Source organism: Eptesicus fuscus, chromosome 11, assembly GCF_027574615.1.
Source record: "Eptesicus fuscus isolate TK198812 chromosome 11, DD_ASM_mEF_20220401, whole genome shotgun sequence".
Lineage (NCBI taxonomy): Eukaryota > Metazoa > Chordata > Mammalia > Chiroptera > Vespertilionidae > Eptesicus > Eptesicus fuscus.
In genome coordinates, this window is record NC_072483.1 from 81,722,299 (window position 1) to 81,746,214 (window position 23,916).

A 23,916-nucleotide genomic window follows, 5' to 3' on the forward strand; every position below is an offset into this window, starting at 1 on the left:
TTCACCGCCCACGCGCGTAGGACCACAGAAGAGATGGGGTGCCTTCTGGCTCACTCCTTAGGGCTCAGCACTCGATGACAAGCCCAGAAGTGCAGTGTCACGTGCTGATGCGCTGGGCCATCTGCAGAGGAGGGATAATGGGGTCCCGTGGGGCCGGGGATGGGCCAGGTGGGAATGACGGAGGCTTGGGATGGGAGAGCAGAGCTCCCTGCCGAGGGACTGGCCACAAGGAAGTCTGTGCAATGAGAATGGGGCCAGGAGCTCTGACAGGGGCTGGGAGGCTGCCGTGAAGAAGAAGCTGTTTGCAAAAATACATACATTAATGCCCACCTGCCACTGCAGCCTGGGAAACAGCCCTTCCCTACTCACCACGGGTGAGTAATACTTTGCGTCAGGCAAGGATAAGGGATGCTTTCTTCATTCTGTTTACGTCCATCAAAAATTGGGGGCTGGACTGGATGGCAAAACACGGGCGCTGGTAAAAGCCCGGTTTGCTAACGAGGCTGTATTACAACCATGCTCTGCTTTCCAAAGCAACACCCCCAGGAGAAAAGAAATAAAGCCATTTTTCTTCCAAGGCAGAAGGCTTAACATTGCTTAACAATAACACTTAACATTGCTTAGCCCTTAGCCTCAGGCAACCTCATAACTACTATGCGAGGAATCGTCTTTTTCCTGGACTGGCTAGGGCTCTGGCTTAATTTTTGTGAAGTGCCATTTAGCCTGGCAGCGGCTGCACGGGCCTCCTTTATCATGACAGAGCTCCATGAGAGCAGAGCGGGGCGCCCCTTCACCTGGGCTCCCCACCCTCTCCATGTCCACGGGGAAGCATGGTCTCAGTGTCGATGGCTCCCCGTTTGACATATAAATCAACATTATGGAGTTGATCTTCAAAGCTCCCATGAAAACCATCCACAGACAACACAGGAACCAAGCCCAGCAGTAGCATATTAAGTCCCCTACAAGGCGGGCCACTGACTTCCCATTGATAGAATCATTCCTACTTTTATTTAAAGACTAGAGGCCCAGTGCATGATTGAATCATGCACGTGTAGGGTTCCCTACACGCTTTTGCTTTCTATCGTGGGGGAACTGGGTGCCTGTCTGCTGGTGCACCAGGCCTTTCGGAAGCCTCCGGCGCGGTGGAGGCTTCCGAAAGGCCTGGTGCCGGAGCGGACAGGCACCCAGCTCCCCTGCTTTTGATGGTCTGCGGCGGGACTTGAGCTTGCTGCCCCAGAGGCCCCTTCTGTTCTGCAGCACAGCCATGGCACAGACGCTGAGCTCGCCCAATCGGCTACCCCGGCCACCCCGAGTCCCGCCCCCTGCGCCTCCCGCTGGCCCAATCGTGGGCATAGCGGAGTGATGGTAATTTACATATTACCATTTTATTAGGTAGGATGTAACTCCATAAATATGTCAAAGCTTCCTGCTGCTGTGACAAAGAGGGGATCCGGTGCTACAAGGAGGTGCTCTCCAAACTCTGCCAGCAGAAGGGAGAGCAGTGGGGCTGGTGGGACCCCATTAGGTGGACAGTGACATCTCCAGGGCCCGGGAGACCAGGAAACCAGGGGAAATGTCGCGGGCACTCAGCGGAATCTCCACCTTCTCAGAAGCTGCCTCTGCATTCTGCTGCTTGTGGGTAAATAAGGAGCCCCCCGCCCCCCAAGGATTAGAGCATCTTCCTTTTAGATGCTGAGATGGAATCTTGAGTTTGAGCCCTCCTCCCATTTAGAAACCAGTGAGAGGGATCTCGTGCATTTGAGCTGTATTCATTCTCCATCACGGCAACCTGGTTGCCAGGTAGCTACAGAGGTCTGCTTGCACAGGCAGCTAGTCGCCCCACCCTGGTGTTTGTGAGCGAGTGGACCGTTGGCCCCATTTGTTTGCTGCCTACGATACGTCCAGCCACAGTGATATCCTCGGGGCTGGTGGGATTATACCAATTCCCACGTGTGTGATGGCTCCAGAGCCACACACAGCATGAACGCATCGCCTTCGTCAGAAAACGGCCTCCGCAGTGTTCCATCCTGAAACAGACGTGTCGATTGAGCCATGATGGAGTACTTCAGGGCTTATTAGTGACAATACACACAAGTTGGACATTCAGAGGACTTTATGTTCATCATGAGAAATGTAGGCATTGGAAGCACCGTCAGGAAAAGTGACTTGCTGCTTCCTGTCCTAGACTGGAGCGTCCTGAGGATGGACTCACTGAGTCTCCAGTCTGCAGAGTCTCAGGGCTGATACCGAATAGATGAGCAACAGGTAGATGGGGAAGGAAAGAGTGACTGAAATCTATAGGATTTTCAATGTTCTTTCGGTTTTTGATTTGTACCAAAAACGCCACTGCCTCCGTCTGAGTTCAGGTTGGCCAGGAAGATGTTAAACTGCTTCCAGCTTTCCCTTTTTGCTTCCCTCTCACAAGAACATACTACTTTCCATCTGCCTTAACCACAATTTCCATACACTTCCACGCTGAAAGCCAGAAATTTTATATTTAAAACAACTTTTGGAGACGACTTCCATCTTTTTTAAATGAAAACAAGAGACGAGGCCAGGGAAAAGTAGGGAGAGGAAGGAAACCAAGGATGGGAAAAGCTGTGAGACAAAATATAAAAAAAGCAAAGCAGGGAGTAAAAAAATCTCTTGGTATAGAAGCTTCTAAAATCTTGTATTTGGGGTATCCTGCCTAATCCGAGTTAAAAATTGGTTCTCTGCATGACTGGAGATTTTATTCCGTTTGACAATCAACATACTATGTATAAGAGCAGATGCCTCGTATAATTTTTAGGAGGTTATTTTTGTTATGAGTTGTTATGAATTTACACACGGAAGTCTAACCACTACGCAACAAAACGGCACCTCCAGTTCGGAGTCAGCACTTTCACAGCTCGGCTCTGATGGTCAGTTCCACCTGGTCCTCCTCTCCTTTGCTACAGGAGACACTTTGTAGCATGTCAGTTTTCTGGCTGTCCCTGACCTTTCCTGGCTCCCCTCCCCCCGCCCCCCCTCCCCCCAGCCCCCCAGCTCACTCATTCTCACCCGCTCAACTCACTGAACTCCTAGAGTGGCTGCACTCTGATGCACCTTTGGAAAGGTTTCCTCTTTGTCATGTGCGCCGAGAGCAGACTAAAATTATTCTTCATCTCACAGATAAGAGCACCGACCTTTGAGCGCTGTATCTCATTTTCAGGGTGTCCAGTTACAGCATGGGTGGATCGCGTTAGGCCAGAGCGGCTGGACGAACTTTTCCCACACAGTTCTGCTCCCATTCCCAGGCACTGCGCCCCTGCCTCTCACAGATACTTGCTTATTGCCTAAAGGACACCGCCAGATTCTAACTCGGGCAAAGGACGCCTTCCCAGGTTCACATTTCTCCCCCGCTTTTTAACACCCACAGGGAGCTCCGAGGTGAAGGTCGGCCTGCCCTTCCTCGTGGGGACCTGCGAGCACAGGGGATTTACTGTTTTATTGTCTCTAAGCTTGGTGTCGGATGTTCAATACCATTTTTATAGCAATGGCTTAGGATTTCCATTCCGCATCCAATATTCTTGCTGACATGTTCCATTGCAATGATATACTATTTTCTCCCCCTAAAAAGTAACCCACAAGTGTTTCAATTATTAGCACAGTTGTGAAGATGGCACTGCGGTTGCAGCAAATGGCAGCGAGGCAAAATTACAACATATTCCCTATCTCAGAGCCAGGCTTCTAGCTCGTGCAGATTGAAATGCAGACCTTACTTGTGGGGGAGCGGGTGACAGAGACCCGCCGGGGAGGTACCTGGGTAAGGATGCGTACTGCCTCTCCATCCCTTCGAAGCGGAGGTTGTGCGCAGTCCCATCTGGACCCTTTCCAGACACCTGTGGAGAGAAGAGTAATTAGAGATGAAGATCCATTATACACCCCGGTTACTGACAATGCATCTCAAAATTATAATCAGTGCACAAATGCTGCCGCCGCCTGCCAAAATCCACCCTGGGAAAGCAGCAGGGGCTCAGTGTCGCTGTGCGAACTGACGATCAAGCCACAAGCACAGCATTTAACCACAAAGTCACTTCTTTCCAAAGAGGGTCATTGTCGAACCGACTCCTTCCTGTCACCGTGCCAGGGGTAACCTGTAGGCTGTGAGAACACTTGAAAAAGCAAAAAAGAAAACTAGGCTTTCATTTCTATAACAGCTTTAGATGTCCAAAAAAATTGAGTAGTACAGCGAGTTCCCATATACCCCGTTTCCCTGTTACTAACACGTCAGATGAAAATACAACTGATGAATTGGTATTGATACGTTATCGTTAACTACAGCCCACAGCAGGTTCAGATTCTACCTAATGCCTTTTCCTGTTCCAGGATCCCATATTACACTTAGTCATCACGTCTCCTTAGGCTCCTATTGGCTGTGACAAGGACTGTATTTTCCAAAGCACCTTGTCAATGACACCCTTCTTTACCAGCAGGTGTTGGTGACAGCCAGCTGTGTACTCCACGGCTTCCATGAAGCCCTCTTCCCTCTGACTTAGTCCCCTCCCTTATGAGCCACCAAAGAGAAGCGGTGAACTGTTTCCTAGCGAGTGCTGGTCTTTATTGTTTTCCCTCCTTTCCTATGTATTCCTGTGTTCACCTCTCTCCGGGCCTCTTCTATCAGCCTCTGAAACTCTGAAGGGCAGTGACAGTCCCAGTCGTTTCTCAGTAAAGTGTGTTGGTTCCATGAATCTAAAGACTTTCTATATGGTCCTTCTGTACCTACTATGCCAACTGAAAACAGGATGGACACTTACAGGGATTTCAAAGTACTTGTTGCCCTGGCCAGTGTGGCTCAGTTGATTGGGCGTCATCCTGTGCACCGAAAGGCTGCCAGTTCGATTCCCGCCCTATCGGTTTCACTTTCACATTGATGTTTCTCTCTCTCTTTCTATCTAAAAATACTAATTTAAAAAAATATAAAAGTACTTGTTAAATGGCCAATTCCTCACTTGTTCATGTGGCTTTGTGGGCCAATCATGAGCTTGCCCTTGTGCTGGGTTGCCCTCGCATAATGGGTATGAAAGGGGTGAATAAAGACCTAGACTGTTATTTTGGGGGGAAGGGAGAGTTTGCTATGGAACACAGGAAGTGGCAGTGTCCAGGTCAGTAGGAGACATTTTTCTAGGTAGTACTGCACCTGGAAGTTATTTTCTTCCTATCCAATGTCCTAGCTCTCTATAAAACCAGCATCCCAGTAAGTGGGGGCCATGTGTGTAGGGAGGGTTTGTTGGGAAGGTGTTGCAAAGCAAATATAGACTCTCACATAGAGAAGGAAAGACTATTCCTGGTGTTGATTTATTACAGGAGGCCCTTCAGAGTGGATCCTACAAAACCACTACATAGTTCACCAACACCTGGAACAGGAGTGGCTGGACTTATCTGAGAGGACACCCGCCCAGCGAGCTCCCTAGGACTTACAAGAACTGCAGAGAGAGGGCTTAACATGGACCTTTCTAACAAAGGCCAGAGGCCAGGATGGTGTGGGACAGACAGGATATAAGTAAATGGCACAGAAAAAGCAGCAAAGGATAGAAGTGTTGTGGCCAGCCACTCCCAACTAAGGTTTCTTTTGTTTTCAACCTATTTTTTTTTTTTTATGGAGGAAGAATGAGCATAAATACAAAAACTATGTTAAAGATGATTAATTGTGGTTGTTGGAAAAGATTATGCTTATGTATATCCCTAGTGTGGCTGTAGACATTTACAGCTAATCTTTTTCTTGGGGCCACAAAATTCCCAGTTGATACTTTCAGCAAAGATATCTAGAACAGGCCGGCCTGATGATGACAGTCAGCATTCTGGTGTCTCCAGAAGGCGTCCCCCCCCAAACACACACACACACACACACACACACACACACACACCCACACCCCACTCCCCAGGCATCTGGTGAGCTACCAGCATACTAGATCCTATAAAGCATAGGGTGATCCAAGGAACTTTCAATCTTTTTGGGAAAACAAGCATCAGAAGTGAAATCATTAAAGGATGCTGTAGGACCCTGTAGGATCCAGGCCCATTCAGAATGTTACTAAAAGTAGCACAGATGACACCTGAAGATGTTAGGAAAAAAATCATGAAAGTAGCAGAACGTGGGCTAGGCTTCAAAAGATGGAGGCCATTCTTTACATAAAAAATTCTTCATCAATTGTGTATATATTTAATGTGCTTCTCTATTAAAATCACATCTTTAAGGCAATCATTCAATTAGGGATTACTGAGCACCTACTGCATCCTAATGCCACGCGAGGCACTGTGTTCAAAGTGAGGAGCAGGGGCTGGCTCTCCTCGTTGCTTTGAATGCAGAGGAGACGGGCCTGCGAATGATTACGGTACAGTGAGATCACCGCTAGCGTGTCAGTTGGAGGAAGGAGGCAGCGGGGTCTGAAGGACCAGACACCAGAGCCCACCTGGGAGAGCTGAAGACAGCTTCCTCTGGGTGCTGAAGCCTCCCCTAAACCTTGAATATGAATGAAGAGGAGTTTTTTTTAGGGGAGAAGGGTGTAGTAGTAGCAGGAAAAGGCATTCTAAGTAATGGGAACAAAAAGTGCAACAACAAGGAAGCCTAAAAAAAAGCACTGTTGTTTTCTGGGAATGTCAAGATTTTGGTTAAGGAAGAAACAGACACTATGAGGAAAAGGATGCTAGTCACAGCTAACATTGAGATCTGTGATCCATTCTGAGTTGCTTTTGTGGAAGGTTTAGGTCTTTGTGTACATTAATTTTATTTTTTTTGCATGTGGATATCCAGTTGTTCCAGCACCATTTGTTGAAAAAGACTATCCTTGCTCTATTGTGTGGCCTTGGCTCAAAAGTCAAAGAGCAGTTGGTAATATTTATGTGGGTCTATTTCTGGATTCTCTACTCTGTTTCGTTGATTTCTTTGTCTATTCTTTCACCAACAGCACACAGTCTTGATTATTGCAGCTTAATAGAAGTCTTGTGTTGGGTAGTGTTAGTCCTCCAACATGGTTCTTCTCTATCAATAGTGTTGGCTATTCTGGGTCTTTTCCCTCTCCAAGTAAATTTTACAATTAGTTTGTCTAGATCCACAATATAACTTGCTGGGATTTTGACTGGGATTGTATTGAATTTGTGGAACAAGTTAGGACTAACTGACACCTTGACAATAATGAGTCTTCTTATCCAAGAACATGGACTATTTCTCCATTTATTTATTTCATCTTCTATTATTACAATGTAACATTTATTTGGCACTTACTGAGTGTCAAGCACAAGACTAAGTTTATTTATTTATTTTCTGCATTAGCCCATTCAATGCTCTGAATAACTCAATGGTTACCCCATTTAGCAGATGAGAAAACAGCAGTTGCCTAAGGTCATACAGTGAGTACACGGAATATCTGAGAGAAGGATCAGGTCTTTCTGTCCCCAGAGTCCAAACTCTGGAGATACAGACATAGACTAGATTTTAAAGGAGCACATGCCATGACAAGGAACTTGATATTACATTTAGGTGATAGTGAAAGCTTTGAGAAGTGCAACACGATAACTAATAGGCCAGAGCTATAGGTTAGAGAGGTTATTCTTACCATAATGTGGAGTTCTAGTGCAGTCGGGGCCAGAGATAATAAAGGCCTAAACGAGGGGCTATTCAAAAGGACGGAGAAAAGGGAGTGACATAAGGATGCTAAGGAGGTAAGTTCGATAGAACTGACATAGGATTAATGGGAAGGATGTGTGTGGAATGATGCCCAATTAGGTGGGTTTGGTAACTGTCACCACGATAAACTAAAGGAAGAACAAATGTAGGGGCCTGAGTGTTACCTTGCTATAGGTTTAGCTGGAAGATTTTTTGAAGGCAATACTTAGTGATATTGAACTTGAGTTGGGACCTCTGATGGAGATGTCTGATAGATTATTGAGAATTAAGTTTGCAACTTAGAAGAGAAGTCTAGTCTAGAGATGTAGACTTGGGAACCATCTAGCCTATAAATGGTCCCTAGAAGAAAATACATGCAATGAAAATAGAAAATACCAATAATTCTCTTAGAAAAACTATCACTTAAGGGGCAGGCCAAAAAAAGTTGAACACAGGAGGGAGATTGATAAAGTGTAGTTGGTCTGGATGAGGACTAGGAAAGAGTGTTATCATAGAAATCAAGAGAAAAGAATTCCATGAAGGAGGGAATGGTCCACAGTGAAAAGCAGTCAAGAGCTTCTTCAGTAAGACAAGGTCTCTGATGTACATGGCGTGTTGGTGTGCTGTACCAAACCCTCCATCCTTGAAGAGTGTAATCTGAATTGCAGCACCTAGAAAGGTAAAGACTACCTCTCCCAGAATCCCCTTGATGTCAATGTACTGGGCATAATTTAAGTTAGAACATACCATTTGGGAAATGGAATTGAGGCAGCAGCTACACCACCCTGTTATTCTGGCAGGAATGACTAAAGGCATGCTTGGTTGTCCTGTAGTCATTTTGGCAGATGTACCAAACATCGCTAGTTTCTGGGGTGGAGCACTAGTTTTGGGGTTGATGGCACCAAAGGTGGCTTCCTGATTGTGGCAAGTGGCTCCTGACATCCGCATTGTTGTATGGCTTCCTGTATGGAGCAGCAGCAGCTCCCTCGGTAGCCTGGTTATATAAGGTGGCTTGGGAAATGATTCCTGAAAGCTTACCCAGGAATTTGTTCCTTCAGCCTTGCTAGTTTTCTGTAAGCCCATTAATATGGTGCAATACATTTGTTTCTACTTAAACTAGCTAGAGTGGATTTTGTTCTCTGCAACTGAACAGTGACTAATAGTGTCTGCAACCGTGTTATGCTGGAATCGGCAACAAGATGGTGACTGGTGCTTTATTGAGAGTGGTTTCGGTGTATTGATTGGGAGAGAAGGCCAGACTCTACTGTGCTGAAAATCTTGATCGTTTTTGAAAAAATAAACACCACTGGTTGTAGTGTCTTATGCTCTCATGCTCAGAAAATGAGATGAATACTTTAAAGTAAATAAATATTTGTTAGTGTCTCCTAAGTAGAGTCACATGCTAAGTCCTCTAAGACGGAGAGGAGAGAAAGTCCTTCCACTGTTAGTTAATGGGAATGATGGGAATAAATTTGTAATCCATTATTTAAAAACCAGATTTAACTGTGTTTTTTTCCTCCCTAAATGATTATGGAAAACCACCCCAAAATGACCTCTGTTAACTTTTATAAATAGATACATATTTTAATGGTACATACAGTTTTCGCCAACTATGTATAATTGGCATTTTCCTATGCTATCTATACTAATAAAAGGGTAATATGATAATTAGACCAGATGTCTTATGACCATCCTCACATCCTTCCTGACAAAGCCGGGCCCAGGCAAAGCCACCTGCCAGCGGTCCCGGGCACTAGCGCCTGCGGCTGGCTGCGGCCCGGGAGACGGAGAAGCCGCCCGCCCCACGGTCCCGGGTGCCAGCGCCTGCAGCTGGCTGCGGCCTGGGAGACAGAGAAGCCGCCCGCCCCGTGGTCCCGGGCACCAGCGCCTGAGGTCCGGGCAAAGCCACCTGACCACCGTCCCCTGCAGCTGCAGCCGGCCCAGGTGAAGCCGGCCCAGGTCCTGGTGCCTGTGGCCAGCCAGAGGGAGGAAAGCCTGGGTCCTGGGTGACTGTGGCTGGCTGGAGGAGGGAATCCTGGGTCCCGGGTGTGGGGCCAAGGCAGAGTTGGTTAGGGGTGATCAAGCCAGCAAGGGAGCAGTTAGGGGCAATCAGGCAGGCAGGCAGGTGAGCATTTAGGAGCCAGTGGTCCTGGATTGTGAGAGGGATGTCCGACTGCCGGTTTAAGCCCAATGCCTGCGGGATTGGGCCTAAACTGGCAGTCAGACTTCCCCCAAGGGGTCCCAGATTAGAAAGGGTGCAGGCTGGGCTGAGGGACACACCTCCCGTGCACGAATTTCATGCACTGGGCCACTAGTTAGATATATTTCACGAACATGAATTGTCATGGCTATCTAATATCCCATTGGTGGATAGATCATAATTGATCTAATCCCCTCTGGTCATTTGATCAATGTTAATACCCCAATCAGAAATGGTGGCAATAAAGATTGTTGTGTTGGGTACAAAGATTCTCGCAAATAGCTGTGAATGGAGGGTAGAAAAGTACAGGTAGGATGCTGCCCGAGAGAAGCTAATTACAAGTTGTCAGTAGGCCCCTAGGAGGCCAGGCCACTTCAGGAGGGAGTGAGGGGGAGAGAACAGGCGCAGGCATTCACTGGCCCTTTTCTCATCTTGCTCTGTGTGCAGCAAGGCTCAGAAATGTTCCTGCTCGAATAACTCCTTATTAGGTCATTTCCCTCATCGCACACACAAAAATAAGGTCAGTGGCTTTCATCCAATTAATTTTTTTTTTAAAGAAGCCCTTTATTTCATTTGGTATTGTGCAGTATTTTTTTTTTTTAATTAATGACCTACATATACGTCTGATAGAAACAATCTTGACTTAAGCCATAACAGAAACCCAGTCTTTTCCACAACACTGTCATGTTAGAACTGAGGCTTGGAGTGAACTTCAGAGGGCTTATTCAGAACAGCTTAAAAAGCTCATGCTGTGGTGTGTGCTTTGCACATGGCAGGCGACCTGCTCTGGCTGGATTAGGACAGCCTGGGACCGCCGATACGTGGGTTTGGTGTTTGGGAGGAATGTTGAGTTAAGATGCTTTTAGTCCATGGAGTTCCCCCAATTCCATTCCCTCAATGCCGGCTGTCGTCTGGGGCGTTAAGAGCCTTGTTCAAATAAAGCAGTTAGTCTTGTTTCTACAAAAGCAAGGAACTTGCTGCTTACAGTCAGGGTTTCTTAAATTAGTATGTATTTCTCGCCTGGCATTGCTAGGATCAGCAGTTTCACAGAGCAATGTACTAAAGAGGCCACTTAACCCCCCTGTATTCCCCAGTTTCAGATTATAATGGCAGAGGGGAAGATTTAATACACGTTCATCCATTTTATTCACAATTCACTAAAAATAAAAGAATAAATCACACAAAAATTTCTGCAAATGTCTGATGATAAAAAGTGGAAACAATTCAAAATTAACATGTTTCCCAGTGCCTATGGGTTAGGACACATTTTTGCCAGTGCTGTAATTTATGTCCCACAAGTCAATTTTCTCGAGGAAATTTAAAAGCCGCTGTGAGGGGAAGGCTGTGCAGAGTTGCAATGCAGCTTATTCACCTATATACAACGTCCTCATTACAAATGTCTTACTCAGACCCATTACAAAATATGAGTTTCATGCTGCCAGACACATCATAAGATTAAGATGCAAAGCATGAGAATTTAGATGCAGTTTGAGGAAATATGCCTTTCATTTCAAGTTGGTATCCTGACAGATACTTTTGAGCAGTTTCCAGAGGCTTTCTTTTAATTACATCGCTCTTACGTGGCCACAGGTCTGGCTGGAAGATTTCTGAAGGAATCAACATGATGAAAACGTCTAAAAAGTTATGAACTTGGCTTTGAGCATCTTCTAATATTAAGACATTCTGCTAAAATGCTACATACTTGGAAGGTAACTAAATTCCATTTGGACAAAAGGAAATTAATGAAAATGGGTTAATTATTTCTCATTGGTAATGTGAAGTACATTACTCCTGAGATGTATTTGTAGATATGCCATCCAGACCAGCAAAAGTACACATACTCACCCTAACCATTGTTTTCTGAAGTGTTTGTTTTCTCTAGTTTCAGTAATTTTGTCAAATAACTGGGTATTCAGCTTATAGACTAGCTTAGAACATCTGATAGTTTAGAAAATACAGCAAATAAAAATATTTTAAAAATAACTCTTGGGTAAGCCTTTTCACCATCCTGTGCCTGCATTTCTTCCCCTGTCAAATGTTGGGAGTTAAAATATTGGAGTTGAAATACATCCTTAGAGTCCCTTCTGACTATGCACATTTATAAAAATTACCTTGCATACAGTTTCCATACTATGTTAACCACTTACACCTCATTAATATAATAACTATATATATATATGTATACAACAATTATTTTAAACCTGAATGATGAGGGCAGCAAAGCAATCTGCAATATTATAAAATTATAAAGGATTTTTTTTTGGAGTTTAAGCATTAAATATTACTCTAGCACCAAGTAATAGCCATATGCACACTGAGTCCTTCACATCTTGATAACCTGAGCTATCTCTCTTCTGATTGTCTTTGGAGAAAATAAAATCAGACATCTCCTGCCCAGCTCTGTTTGTGTCTGGGCCTAAGATACAGTTACCATAGAAACTATGATTGTGGATACAATTTTACAAATTTGGCTTCATCTATCAGATAGATGCGCTGTGTGTGTGTGTGTGTGTGTGTGTGTGTGTGTGTACGTGTGCATATGTGTCTTGCCGATAAGCTTGAAGAGCAAACAGGCTCTCCATCTTTAATTAAAGAACCAGACACCATTCCTCATTTCCTTTCCTCAATCTGTATACCTACAAATAGAGATATTGCAACACTGGCTGACATATAAACTCTCCTTAATGTAGGACAAAGGTCTGATGAAAAGATGAACAAAAGGCATTAGGAACAGCATCCCCTCAGAAATCTTGTTGTTTTCTTGTCCTGTATTTTCCAGAAAAAGCGTAAACAGGAGTTTTGTGGATTCTTGGTTAGCTACATTAATCACTAGACACTAGTGTTTAGTACTTGTTGAATTCGGCATCTAGCTGTCTCTCGGATGTCACATGTGAGGTATTTACTCCACCGCTGTTTTATTGTATTTATTCTGTGACAGTGTCCTTGACTTATCCTGAAAGAAACAAAGTTGAGCCTTGAAATGTGTCCAAATCTTAAAATGATATAAAAGTTTGTTCATTTTATTTCTTATGAGTTCCTAATATCCTTTTTAACTAATAAGCCTCATAAAAAAATACTCAATGACGAAAGCTCTCTAGGTTACTTAAAATATACCTGCACTTACAAAGATGAAACTGTAAACATCTATACATTCATAAGCTTTTCAGAGTGGTTTCTTTTTGCAGTGTAGTCAGTGGGCAAGTTCTAGTTACTCCCATTTCCAGTTACCAGACTGCCTGGAACACTCTAAAATCAGCGTCGTGATTTCCAATCAATGCTGCCATCTCCATCTCTGCCTCATCTTACCCACAAGTTCAGAGAAAGGTAAAGCAACTTGCTGAACAGGCACACAGTGGCACAGCCACGATCTGAAGTGGGGTCTGTCAGACCTCAAAACCCTGCATTTCTCCCTCTCAGTGCTGCCTCAGGTGCTGCCAGTGATCATGAATGAACCCACGGTGGCAATGAGACGGAATACGTGGAGTTAGGACTGTATGCAAGCATTCAGAATGTGTTTATGGTCATCATGGCCATACCACTGAAATAAAATTGCCTAGCAAGTTTAGTTCACATAGTCAGAGGCATTAATATATGTCTGCATGTTAATTTTTTGGTATAGTGAAAGTATAATTTTTAATGCAGAGTTAGGTTTTATAAAAAAAGCCTGTATTAAGTACAATATCTTTATTTTTAGTATTTATGTATGGTGTCAGTCTATGAATTTGGTTTACATAAGACATCAGAGTTTAAGCTTCATTAGAGTTGGGACAATTGGAGCCATTGCATTCTCAAGGGCTGGCATATCACCTTGGTCATTAATATTTACTGAGTCAATGAAACAGAAGTCTCACATATCTACTTAGTGCTGGTTAACAGAAAGATTCAGGTTATTTTAATTCAATAGTTCCCTTTGCATATGTGATATTACACATCTATCAGCAGAATGTTTTTAAGGAAGTTTTGTGACATCTGTCCTATGATTGCATCTTAGTAAGACTGCCACCTTCAAGCTCTTTTGTTTATGTAGTCTTAATTTTTTTTCATTTCCATAAAAAAACCAAAACTATAAACATTCTTACAATTTAGATTGAAACCAGGATCTGGAGTATAAGTCGAATCTATTAGGAACCTTAATTATGTAATTGTTTAGAGTGAGGGAAGATCCTATAAGCTGAAAATAATGGTAGAGTAGAAGGGGAACCTTATCTGATGGGATAAATTACTGGCCCACTAGGCGTAACTCTGCTGATCTGATGAGTAGCACCTATTTGATTCACAATGTTAGCAGAGCCAGGCCACCATTAATGCTGGAGTCACACACCCATTAGCCCTAAACTTATGTGAACCAAATTATTTTGCAGCCCACGACTATATCAGCAGAGCTCAGATTCTGGAAAGATGAATGAAGATAAGGGGAGGAGAAAGGAAGAATGAAACATGACATTCTGAAAATCAAGGGTCTTGGGCCAAGACCTGTTTTGAAAAACCAAACTAAATACACACACTCATCAATGGTTTTCTATTAAGTAATGAATAAAGGCTTTCAGTAACCTACAGCAACCTAACTTCCCAGCTTTATCTCGCCGCTCTCATATATGCTCAATGATTCAATCTCATTGGGTATTTTATGGATCCTGTTTTGTGCCTATGGCAGAATGCCCACTTCCTGTGGTTAGATTGGTGCCTTAAACATGGCAAGGGCTGAAGAAATGCTTATTGTGTGAATGAATAAAACAATAAATGTTGCTCTGATTGGGCTGCATTTACTGCTGTGAAGGGACAAGAACAGGTGGAAGTAGTAGTGGATAAGCAAAACAGAATCTGTAGGAGGTGGTGAGAACATTAAAACAGCGGTAAACAGAGAAGGGAGCCTTGAAAAGGGGTGTAGACAGGGAAATAGGAAAAAACCTGAGAAACAGAAAAGTTGCAAAAGAGAAAGGAAACTATGGAATGAAAATAAGCTTAGTTATTGCAATTCTAGTCTAATTCTTAGCATGCAGGTAATTCGTGCCCTAAGTTTTTCCCCATTGATAAAACTCTGGGGTGAATCAGAACACTCTATTCCTCTACCAGGCTGGGTAATATGACTCTGCTCTTCTGGGATTATATATATAGGGGTGGGCAAAAGTAGGTGTACATATGGAAAACAATACATGAGCTAATAAATAATACAAGAATAAACTGTGTTTCCCATACTCACCACAGTAAACCTACTTCTGTTCACCCTGTGCATATATACACACACATATATATGGCATTTTACTTTCAACATCTTTACAATATGATTATTTTAAGCCAACATTTAAAGTTGAATTTGATATAATCATTTAATTGGGCATTGATTCATCTACACAGAACTCATTACTGACTTCTTCAATTTCACCAACACAATTTCCTTCCAAATTATCTTTTATCTAGATGCTGGAAGTCCAAGTGCTATGAAAACTTTGCCAAAATAAAAAGCTTTTAGATTTCTAACGCTGGCTGAACACACGCCCATGGAAGAGTGTGGAAGAATAATGCATGCTTGCCAACTGCCAGAGACGATTGCTTTTCCCATAATTAATGTCATTCTTGCTGTTTGACTACCATTTCCACCCTCTAATAATTTCCATTAATAGAGGAAGTTTCTGCAATAATTTTTGCATCCTGTAAAACCACCGTGGCTTCTATAGACCTTTTAATCAAAATAATGACAATGAGTGAAAGGGGGATGGTTAGAGATGCTACTGTAACCCTGGGTTGCATTTCCTTTGTCATTGTTTTCAATCTCCAAAAACTATCCAAAGGTCTCATGTTGACTGTTATTATGTCAATCAGACCTTGGTACTTTGAGTTCAATAGCACTGAACCATATGAAGCTATAACAAGAAGAGAAAAGTGTATAAAATGAGTGTATTGGACAATTCATCTACAAAAACTGTAAATGTGAAAAGAGTATTTTTAAAAAAGCAACAAAGAATAAGCAGATGCAAATATAAGCTCAGGTCCTGTAAAATATGATAATTGTGTAATACTTTAAGCTGAAGCTTCGAGTGAGAGGAAGCGGTAGACCAGCTGCAAATCATACCCCCAAATCTGCCAATTCACACTGTTTTTTATTATGCTCTTGCAAAATCACAAGCTCTGCTTGGGATATAAAATTATGCAAATATACAAAGAGCAACAACAACAACAAAAATCAGCTCAAGTTTCTCACAGGAGTCAACACATGGATATAGCATGATGGTGTAACAGTAGTCCCGTATGTACTGGGGAGGAGGCACTGAGTTCATGGTGGCCTGGGGTTCGAGGAGTGCTGGTACTAAAGTGAGGAAAGCTTGGATCCAAGGAGACCAGTGCTGGGAGTATTCTCCCTTCTGTTCCCGAGCTGCTTTTGAAACAGTGAAAGTCTACATCAAAGCCTCGCTCTTCTTTGCCTAAGATGGCTTTGAAAAAAGGTCACCTGAGTCCCATCTAACCTTCCACGTCCTTCTCTGTGAGGTCCACCCAGGGCAGATCTGATGCTGCCACTGGAACAGGAAGCAGTTGCTCTGTGCAATGACCTGAGATGGACTGGGGTTCAGGCCTGAAGATGGGGTTCAGTGACCTGATTAAAGCTCAGAACCAGGTACCTAAGTTATTGAGGAAATAAAAGGTATCCCCCAAAATGTGTACACACTTTATTAGCTGATAGCTCAATTTTGACAATGAAATGTATTTTTATAAACACGCCTTTATAATTATTCAAAGTGTAGGTACACATTTTTGGGGAGACACCCTGTAATATAGAAACAATACTCATGTATGGTTTTTTTTTTATTTTTTTATTTAATGAATCTTTATTGTTCAGATTACAATTGTTTCTCCTTTTTCCCCACATATCTCCCCACCACCCAGTTCCCACCCCCCTCTGCCCCTACCTCCCCCCCGCTGTCCTTATCCATAGGTGTATGATTTTTGTCCAGTCTCTTCCCATACTCTCCACACAGACACCCCTTTCCCCCTGAGAATTATCAATCCACTCCCATTCTATGCCTTTGATTCTATTAAGTTCACCAGTTTATTCTGTTCATCAGATTTTTAATTCACTTGACTTTTAGATTCACTTGTTGATAGGTATGTATTTGTTGTTCATAATCTTTATCTTTCTTCTTCTTTTTCCTCTTTTTAAAGAATACCTTTCAGCATTTCATATAATACTGGTTTGGTGGTGATGAACTCCTTTAGCTTTTTCTTATCTGTGAAGCTCTTTATCTGCCCTTCAATTCTGAATGATAACTTTGCCGGGTAGAGTATTCTTGGTTGTAGGTTCCTGCTATTCATCACTTTGAATATTTCTTGCCACTCCCGTCTGGCCTGCATGGTTTCTGTTGAGAAATTAGCTGATAATCGTATGGGAGCTCCCTTGTAGGTAACAAACTGTTTTTCTCTTGCTGCTTGTAAGATTCTCTCTTTGTCTTTTGCTCTTGGCATTTTAATTATGATGTGTCTTGGTGTGGTCCTCTTTGGATTCCTTTTGTTTGGGGTTCTGAGCGCTTCTTGGACTTGTAAGTCTATTTCTTTCATCAGGTGGGGGAAGTTTTCGTTCATTATTTCTTCAAATAGGTTTTCAGCATCTTGCTCTCTCTCTTCTTCTGGTACCCCCATAATTCTGATGTTGGTTCGCTTGGAGTTGTCCCAGAGGCTTCTTACACTATCTTCAACTTTCTGAATTCTCTTCTCTTCATACTTCTCTGGAGGAGTATCCTTGGCCTCTTTGTATTCCAAATCTTTGAGTTGATTCTTGCAATCCTCTAGTCTGCTTTTGGGTCTCTGTATAATATTTTTTATCTCAGTCAGTGTATGTTTAATTTCTAGTTGGTCCTTTTTCATATCCTCGAGGGTCTCATTGAATTTATCGGCCTTTTCCATGAAATTCTTGAAAAACCTTATAACTGTGGTTTTGAACTCTATGTCCAGTCGCTTGTTCTCCTCCATTTCTTTGGTTTGTGATCTGTTTCCTTGCCTTCTCATATTCTCTGCTTCCCTGAGTTGGTAGGGTAGCTTTGTGTACTAGATGTCCTATTGGTTCAACGGGTCAGCCTCCCAGTTACTTGAGGTGGACACTCTTGGTGTACCCTTGTGTACTGTGTGTCCCAGCAGGAGCTACAGCAAGAACTAGTTTTCTCCTCCTTTGCTTGGGCGGTTTTGGAGCAGTCTGACTGGAGCTGCAGCTAATTTGGATGAGCTGCCACAGAACAGGCCATTTATATGCAAAAGCCGCTGTGTGGAGCCTGGGCGGGTTTGTAGAATGTGCGGGGCGGGGCCTCAGGGCTGGGCGGGGTCTCAGGGCGTCACTAGGCTGGGGCGTGGCCAATGGTGATGGCTGGCTTCAGCCGCCGTCTCTGCCTTTCCACGTTTCCAAGTCCCTGCGCCCCGCGCTCCAGCGCAGTAAACAATGATTGCTGGGCGCACCACTGCAAAAAAGTCACTCTCACTTTCCGACCCGATGGCCGAGAGTCCTGCCTCTCCCCGTAGGTGTCTGGTTCCCCCGAGTGTCCCCAGAAACTGGATTTCAGAGCGATTGGGAGCTTGTCTCCCTGCGGGTTGAAGAAAAACCGCGTGCCTAGTTGCCCGCTGCCAGCCCGATTCGCGTGCCTCCGTACCTCAGCTCCCCAGCGTTTGTGCTCCTTTCTTTTCCTAGTTGTAAATCTTCCACTCAGCCAGCTTTCCCGTGGTTGTGGGTGGTAGACGCTCTGTCCCTTAGTTGTACCCTCGAAATTGTTGTGTGAGGCAGCAGATTAGCTGCTTAACTATGCCACCATCTTGGTTCCTCCTCATCATGTATGGGTTTTTATAGCCATTGTTAAAATAAAAAACAGCTGGTTACCAATTGTGACAACTGTGCTTCCAGCAGGTGAAAAATCTGGTGGGTAGTTAGCGGAGGTCAGAGCCATGGCTTCAGGGCTTGGATGCTGATGGGCACCTGACCATGGGCTGGGTGGGGCTGTGCACCCACTTACTCTAGAGGCTGACCCCTAAGGGGTCCATACCAACACAGATCTTTGCAATGACCAGAGTATATTCTGAGACATCTGATCTGTGCTGCTACCCTGACCAGAGAAAGGCAGGTGATGTAAATTCCTCGTAAGATTATTTTGCTCTAAGAGAGAGGCATAACGGTGACAATCCTAAAGAGCTGTCATTCCTCCAATGTACCGTGTCCCTCCATTCCAAACGGAAACCAACCAGTGTGAAGAGTCTTGTATTGGACACCCATAGGCTGTGGTCTCTGGCCTATACAGTATGGCACGGGGGGTTAGGAGTACTGAGCCAGAACACACTGGCTGGGCTTGAATTTCATCACCTACTGACGGTGTAACCTTGAGTAAGTTACTTTCTGAACTCAGTTTTCTCATCTATAAAATGGGGTTAATAATAGTATGTACCTAAGATGGCTGTTGTGAGGAATCAGTGGTATGATGCATGTAAACCACAAAGCATGTTTCATGCTAATGGAGTATACTTATATGTTTAATAAACCTTAGTTGTTCCTATTGTGGCTGAGGTTACATTGAACTTGACCTTCCTTTTGGTAAGGAAAACACCGGTAGACTATTTTTTCCCCGTCTTGTAGAATTCATTTCAATGGACCTCTGACCAGCCCTAGTTCAGCTAATGGAAGCTTTTTAGTGATACTGTTCCAAAGACAGTCCTGGGGAAGAGTGAGGAGGGAGAAAAAGAAACCAGAGACAGAAAGAGAGAATGAGCGAGGGAAAGAGAGGGGGAGGGAGAGCTCATACTTCCTCTTGTCAAAGAGTCTATTTTCTGCACTTATATAGGATGAGTGGCTGGAATTATAGGACATTTAAAAGATGACATGTGTATATGTACATACATGTAAGCATATGTAGATGGATTTACACACACACACACACACACACACACACACACACACAGACATGCATACACACAATCCTCTTCCTCCTCTACATAGAAACTACTCAATGCCTAGGACAAAGTTTAAAAATTCCTAAACACGACACCCACGCCTTTCACAGTTTATTGCTGTCACTGTTATCATCATTGTCATCATCATCATCATATCTCTGCAGCCCCATTTCGTGCTACTTCATCTTCATCTACCCTCCTCCTGCCTTCTCTCCCATTGGTCCTTCTCTGACCCCCATGCACCCTCACACTTCCTTCCCTTGCCTCAGCTTTTCCCTTTGCCCTCTCTTCCACCACCAGGTCCTTTGAGAAGCTCTTCAGATCAAACTATTTACTTCCTATTTTCTGAGAGTTTAGAGAGTATCTTAAGTCATTACCTAGAATGGTATCCTGTAATGATCTTTGCTAACACTTACTGTTCAGCACACATTTCAAGCTCAATAAATGCGGAATGATTAAAAGAAGGAACCATGTAAACGAAAAAGTGACACTGAAGGTGAGATGTAACACAGGCAAGCCGAGAAACACATCCTCCTACACTACCCACAGAACACGGACTTGGGTTAACCCAGCTGCCTACCGCGAGAGGCTGTTAACAACTGAGCACAATGCTCCAATTCACCGGGGGGCAGGAATTCCACTGCATGGAATGGAGTCAAGAAATAGAATTCTTTGTGACTTAGGCATTTAACGGTACAGATGTGAAGTGTGTATTTTATTACAACATTATCGAGCTGTTTGGGATCAAACATAAGGGCCAGGACTGTGTGTGTGCAAAACTGATCATTGGGCTTGGAGAGGATGACGGCTGGGTCCCATCCCAGGACAGGATGGGCTCTGCCCAGAAAGGGAGCGAGTTCCCCTCCAACTGCTGGCCTTAGCCATGGCATTAGAGGTCCCCTCAGTCCATCGGTGGCCTTCCTAAATGAGGGCCACCCCAGACTTGGTGCTGCCTTGTGGTGGGAGGCCCCATCACTGTGTTTTCCAAGTCTGAGAGCAAGGGTCCAGGGAGAGGCCCAACCAGGTACAGCTCCTTCCAGAGAAGCAAAGATCTGGAGTCTGAAGAGAAGTGTATGTAGAGAGAGGTCAGCTGACAGGAGAAACACAGAGGAATAAAAAGAAACCAACATTCAACAAGATTCTGTCTGAGCAAAGAAACAAAATCCCAACGTTGGCAGCGAAGAAGTGAAATGCTGGTTGAGTGCCATTTAGATGATTTCCCTTATTTGAGAAGAAAAATGTCCATCTGCTTGCTTCGGGGTGTATTCATGATGCCCCAGTATAGCATGAGTGCTGAGCAGAAACCCATTTATTACCTATTACTGCTTTTTATTGTTTTGGCGGGCTCAGTCGGAGAACTGCGAGGTGATTTACAAACTTTAGCCTAATATTCCTAACATCCCTGCGATACAGACAAAAGATATACAGGGATCGCTACTCACCCATGTAATGAAATTAGGAAAAGTGAAATTTTAGGATGAATATTGCAAAGAACTTCCTCTGGTGTCATGCATTAGGATGAGGGGTAATTTCCCAGGGGGAGTTGATCTGTATGTTAGAAAACGTATAACGCCCATTCATAATGTATTTGTGACAGACGCAATGCCTTGTCCATCTATAAATCAGATTTACCTTCTGTACGAAGCCCCAGGGTCCTTCCTCACTGAAGTCTATCCTCATGGGCTCTGACCTGAGAGGATTCAAAATCCAAAGGGCCCAATTACTAAAAAATCCTCCGTCGTGTAATTGGGCTTTAGTATGGAAAATAACACCAATATTCATCCAAGTCACTCAGAAGGAGGCGGAGAGAGCCACATCTCCTGATTCTGTCAGCTGGTCCATGCAGTCTAGGCATCTTTCCCCAGGGCCCTGAGGAACTCACTTTCACTCTGCAGACAGCAAAACTACATAAATCACACCAGCAATCCACAAATGAGTTGCTAACTATGTGAAGAACACTGCATTTAAACTTGGGAAGTTCACAGGGGAACCATCATTTTCAATTTGAGGGCCATCCACTGGGACCAACTCATCTAAACAAAGAATGGGTGGAATCATATCATCTGTCCTTAGGAACAGAGACCCAAACCCCATAATTCAAAGAGCAGCAAAACTCCAGTGAGTGGGAGCAGGAGGGTGCAGTGCTTTGAAAAGATCAGGCATAGAGCCCCTTTCACTCCATTCCTGGGAACAAAGGAGCATGTGATTCAAAAGGTAATGGAGCCATTTAAAAAAAAAAAATCAAAATTCAGTGCAGACGACAACATTTTCAATGGGGCACGACTCAGTTAATAGCTGCCACACCATGCCTCATGGCTTGTCCTTCTCACTCAATGAGAATTCAAATACCTGCCCAGAGGAAACACCATGAAGGCCCCTGATTGCCCAGATATCCATGAAAACCAAACTGCAAGAACCCACAGAGAGAAGAAGTTTATTAAGGGGTTTTCGGGTCCACTCCAGTTTTCCTCAGGCCTGCTGCCAAGGTTTTATTGGACTCGCCCTGATTGCTTCTCAACCTCCCCTTAGGAGTTCACACAATGAAGCACCACTGGGCTTGTTTATAATCAGGAAGGACAATGCACCAAGAAACGCAATTTGGGAATAATTCTCTACTAGTGAGCGCTCGAAAGGGAAACGATTGCAACGTGGTTTTCTAATTGCTAATTTCTATGAGACATGGAAACTGGGGATCCTTGAAATGGGGGAGCTTGGCGGTTGCTTGAGGAGGTGCAGCAAAGCAGCAGGGAGGCCAGCATGACCTTGTACAAAAGAGGAGACTCTAGAGGTGGTGGCGTGAACTCACCTCCCGCATGGGTGTGGGACACCTTTACCTGGATAATGTCTTCACATACCCTGTGGTTTTAAATACTGTGAGTTAAAGAGCCCCATTAAGCCAGGCCCTACACCAGCATTTTCAAACATTTCTGAAGCAAATATATTTCTTTTTATGATACAGATATCCCAATAATGGTAGCATTATGATGTGACTAGAATGGTAGTATTCAGTTTGACCAGAATATTCACTTACAAATGACAATGACCCACACTGGCCATGCTGTTTTGGGTATCCAACCACAGAGTTGCAAACTGTTTAGTTTTGCACGGTCCTAAAAACATCTGCTTTAGAGATGGAGAAAATACACCAGCAAGGACCCTTAGGACAACGACTCTGCCCCTTTCTCTACCTGTTGGTAGGGATAACTCTGAGAGGCAGTTACACAAGGAGAGAGCATGTGTTAAACAAAGGAAGGACTGTGATGTCTGCGATGTACATGATCAGAGGCTGTGACCACTTCCTCTTCCCATTACCTGCAGGTGCATAGGTGGGTGCAGTCCATGGTGCTCACGTTAGGAGGGAGGAGAGCAGATTGGATTATGGAGCAGTATGTCTGCATGGTTGCCGTGGGCTTAGAGATATGCATGACAGAACCCCATTCCCACCAGTATCTAACCCTTTGTGGAGTGAGAAACTCAAATGCTGCAATTATGAACAAATGAAGCATAATGGCCTCTGCCATCGGCAGTCTGGGGTGAAATTGTAGGTTACCCTGAAAGTCATTCACTAAAATTGGGCTGGAAAAGAACATAGCAAGCTATACCCAATGCCAACCCTTTCTACTGTTTTCTAAGCATGAGTGTTATACAGTGTACCTGCATCTTAGACAATCTTACCTAATAATAGACAAACATGTAAATTGACCATACCTTTGCTATGCCACCAGCCAATGAGGAGTGATATGCAAATTAACCCAACAAAGATGGCAGTTAATTTGCATACTCAGGCGCCAAGTGATGGGGGCAGGACGCTTGCATTGTTCTGCCCCATCCCCGGTCTCTCAGGGCCTCTGGAAGTGTGGGAAGGAGGGGCCAGAGCGGAAAGAGGCGGCTCCAGGGCCTGAGCAGAAAGGGGCTGGGCCGGAGTGGAAAGGTGGTGCCGGCAGCCAGGGAAAGGAAAGCCCATTCTAGCACGAATCTTCGTGCATCGGGCTTCTAGTTAGAAATAACAACCATCAGCGAGAATGGGTAAGTTGTGTGAACTTAATAATCTTGCTGTAGTCGACACGCATGGTTTTTTCACTGAGCTATCTCTCTGGCTTGCCCCTGGCACTGCTCAGACTGCTCCTCATGCTCCACCCCTGGTTCTCCCCCCGCCACTCCTCTGACTGGCCATGCA

At 44.2% G+C, this 23,916-nt stretch overlaps 1 protein-coding gene across 4 annotated transcripts in view; it reads right to left on the minus strand.

Annotated features, from left to right (window-relative positions):
- PARD3B (par-3 family cell polarity regulator beta) overlaps nt 1–23,916 on the minus strand; it is a 910,289-nt gene that overhangs the window by 48,853 nt on the left and 837,520 nt on the right. For all 4 annotated transcript variants that reach the window (XM_054722996.1, XM_054722997.1, XM_054722998.1 and 1 more), the window contains one exon: nt 3,784–3,863. In XM_054722996.1, coding sequence (XP_054578971.1) covers nt 3,784–3,863 — 80 coding nt within the window. The remainder of the gene's footprint in view (nt 1–3,783; nt 3,864–23,916) is intronic.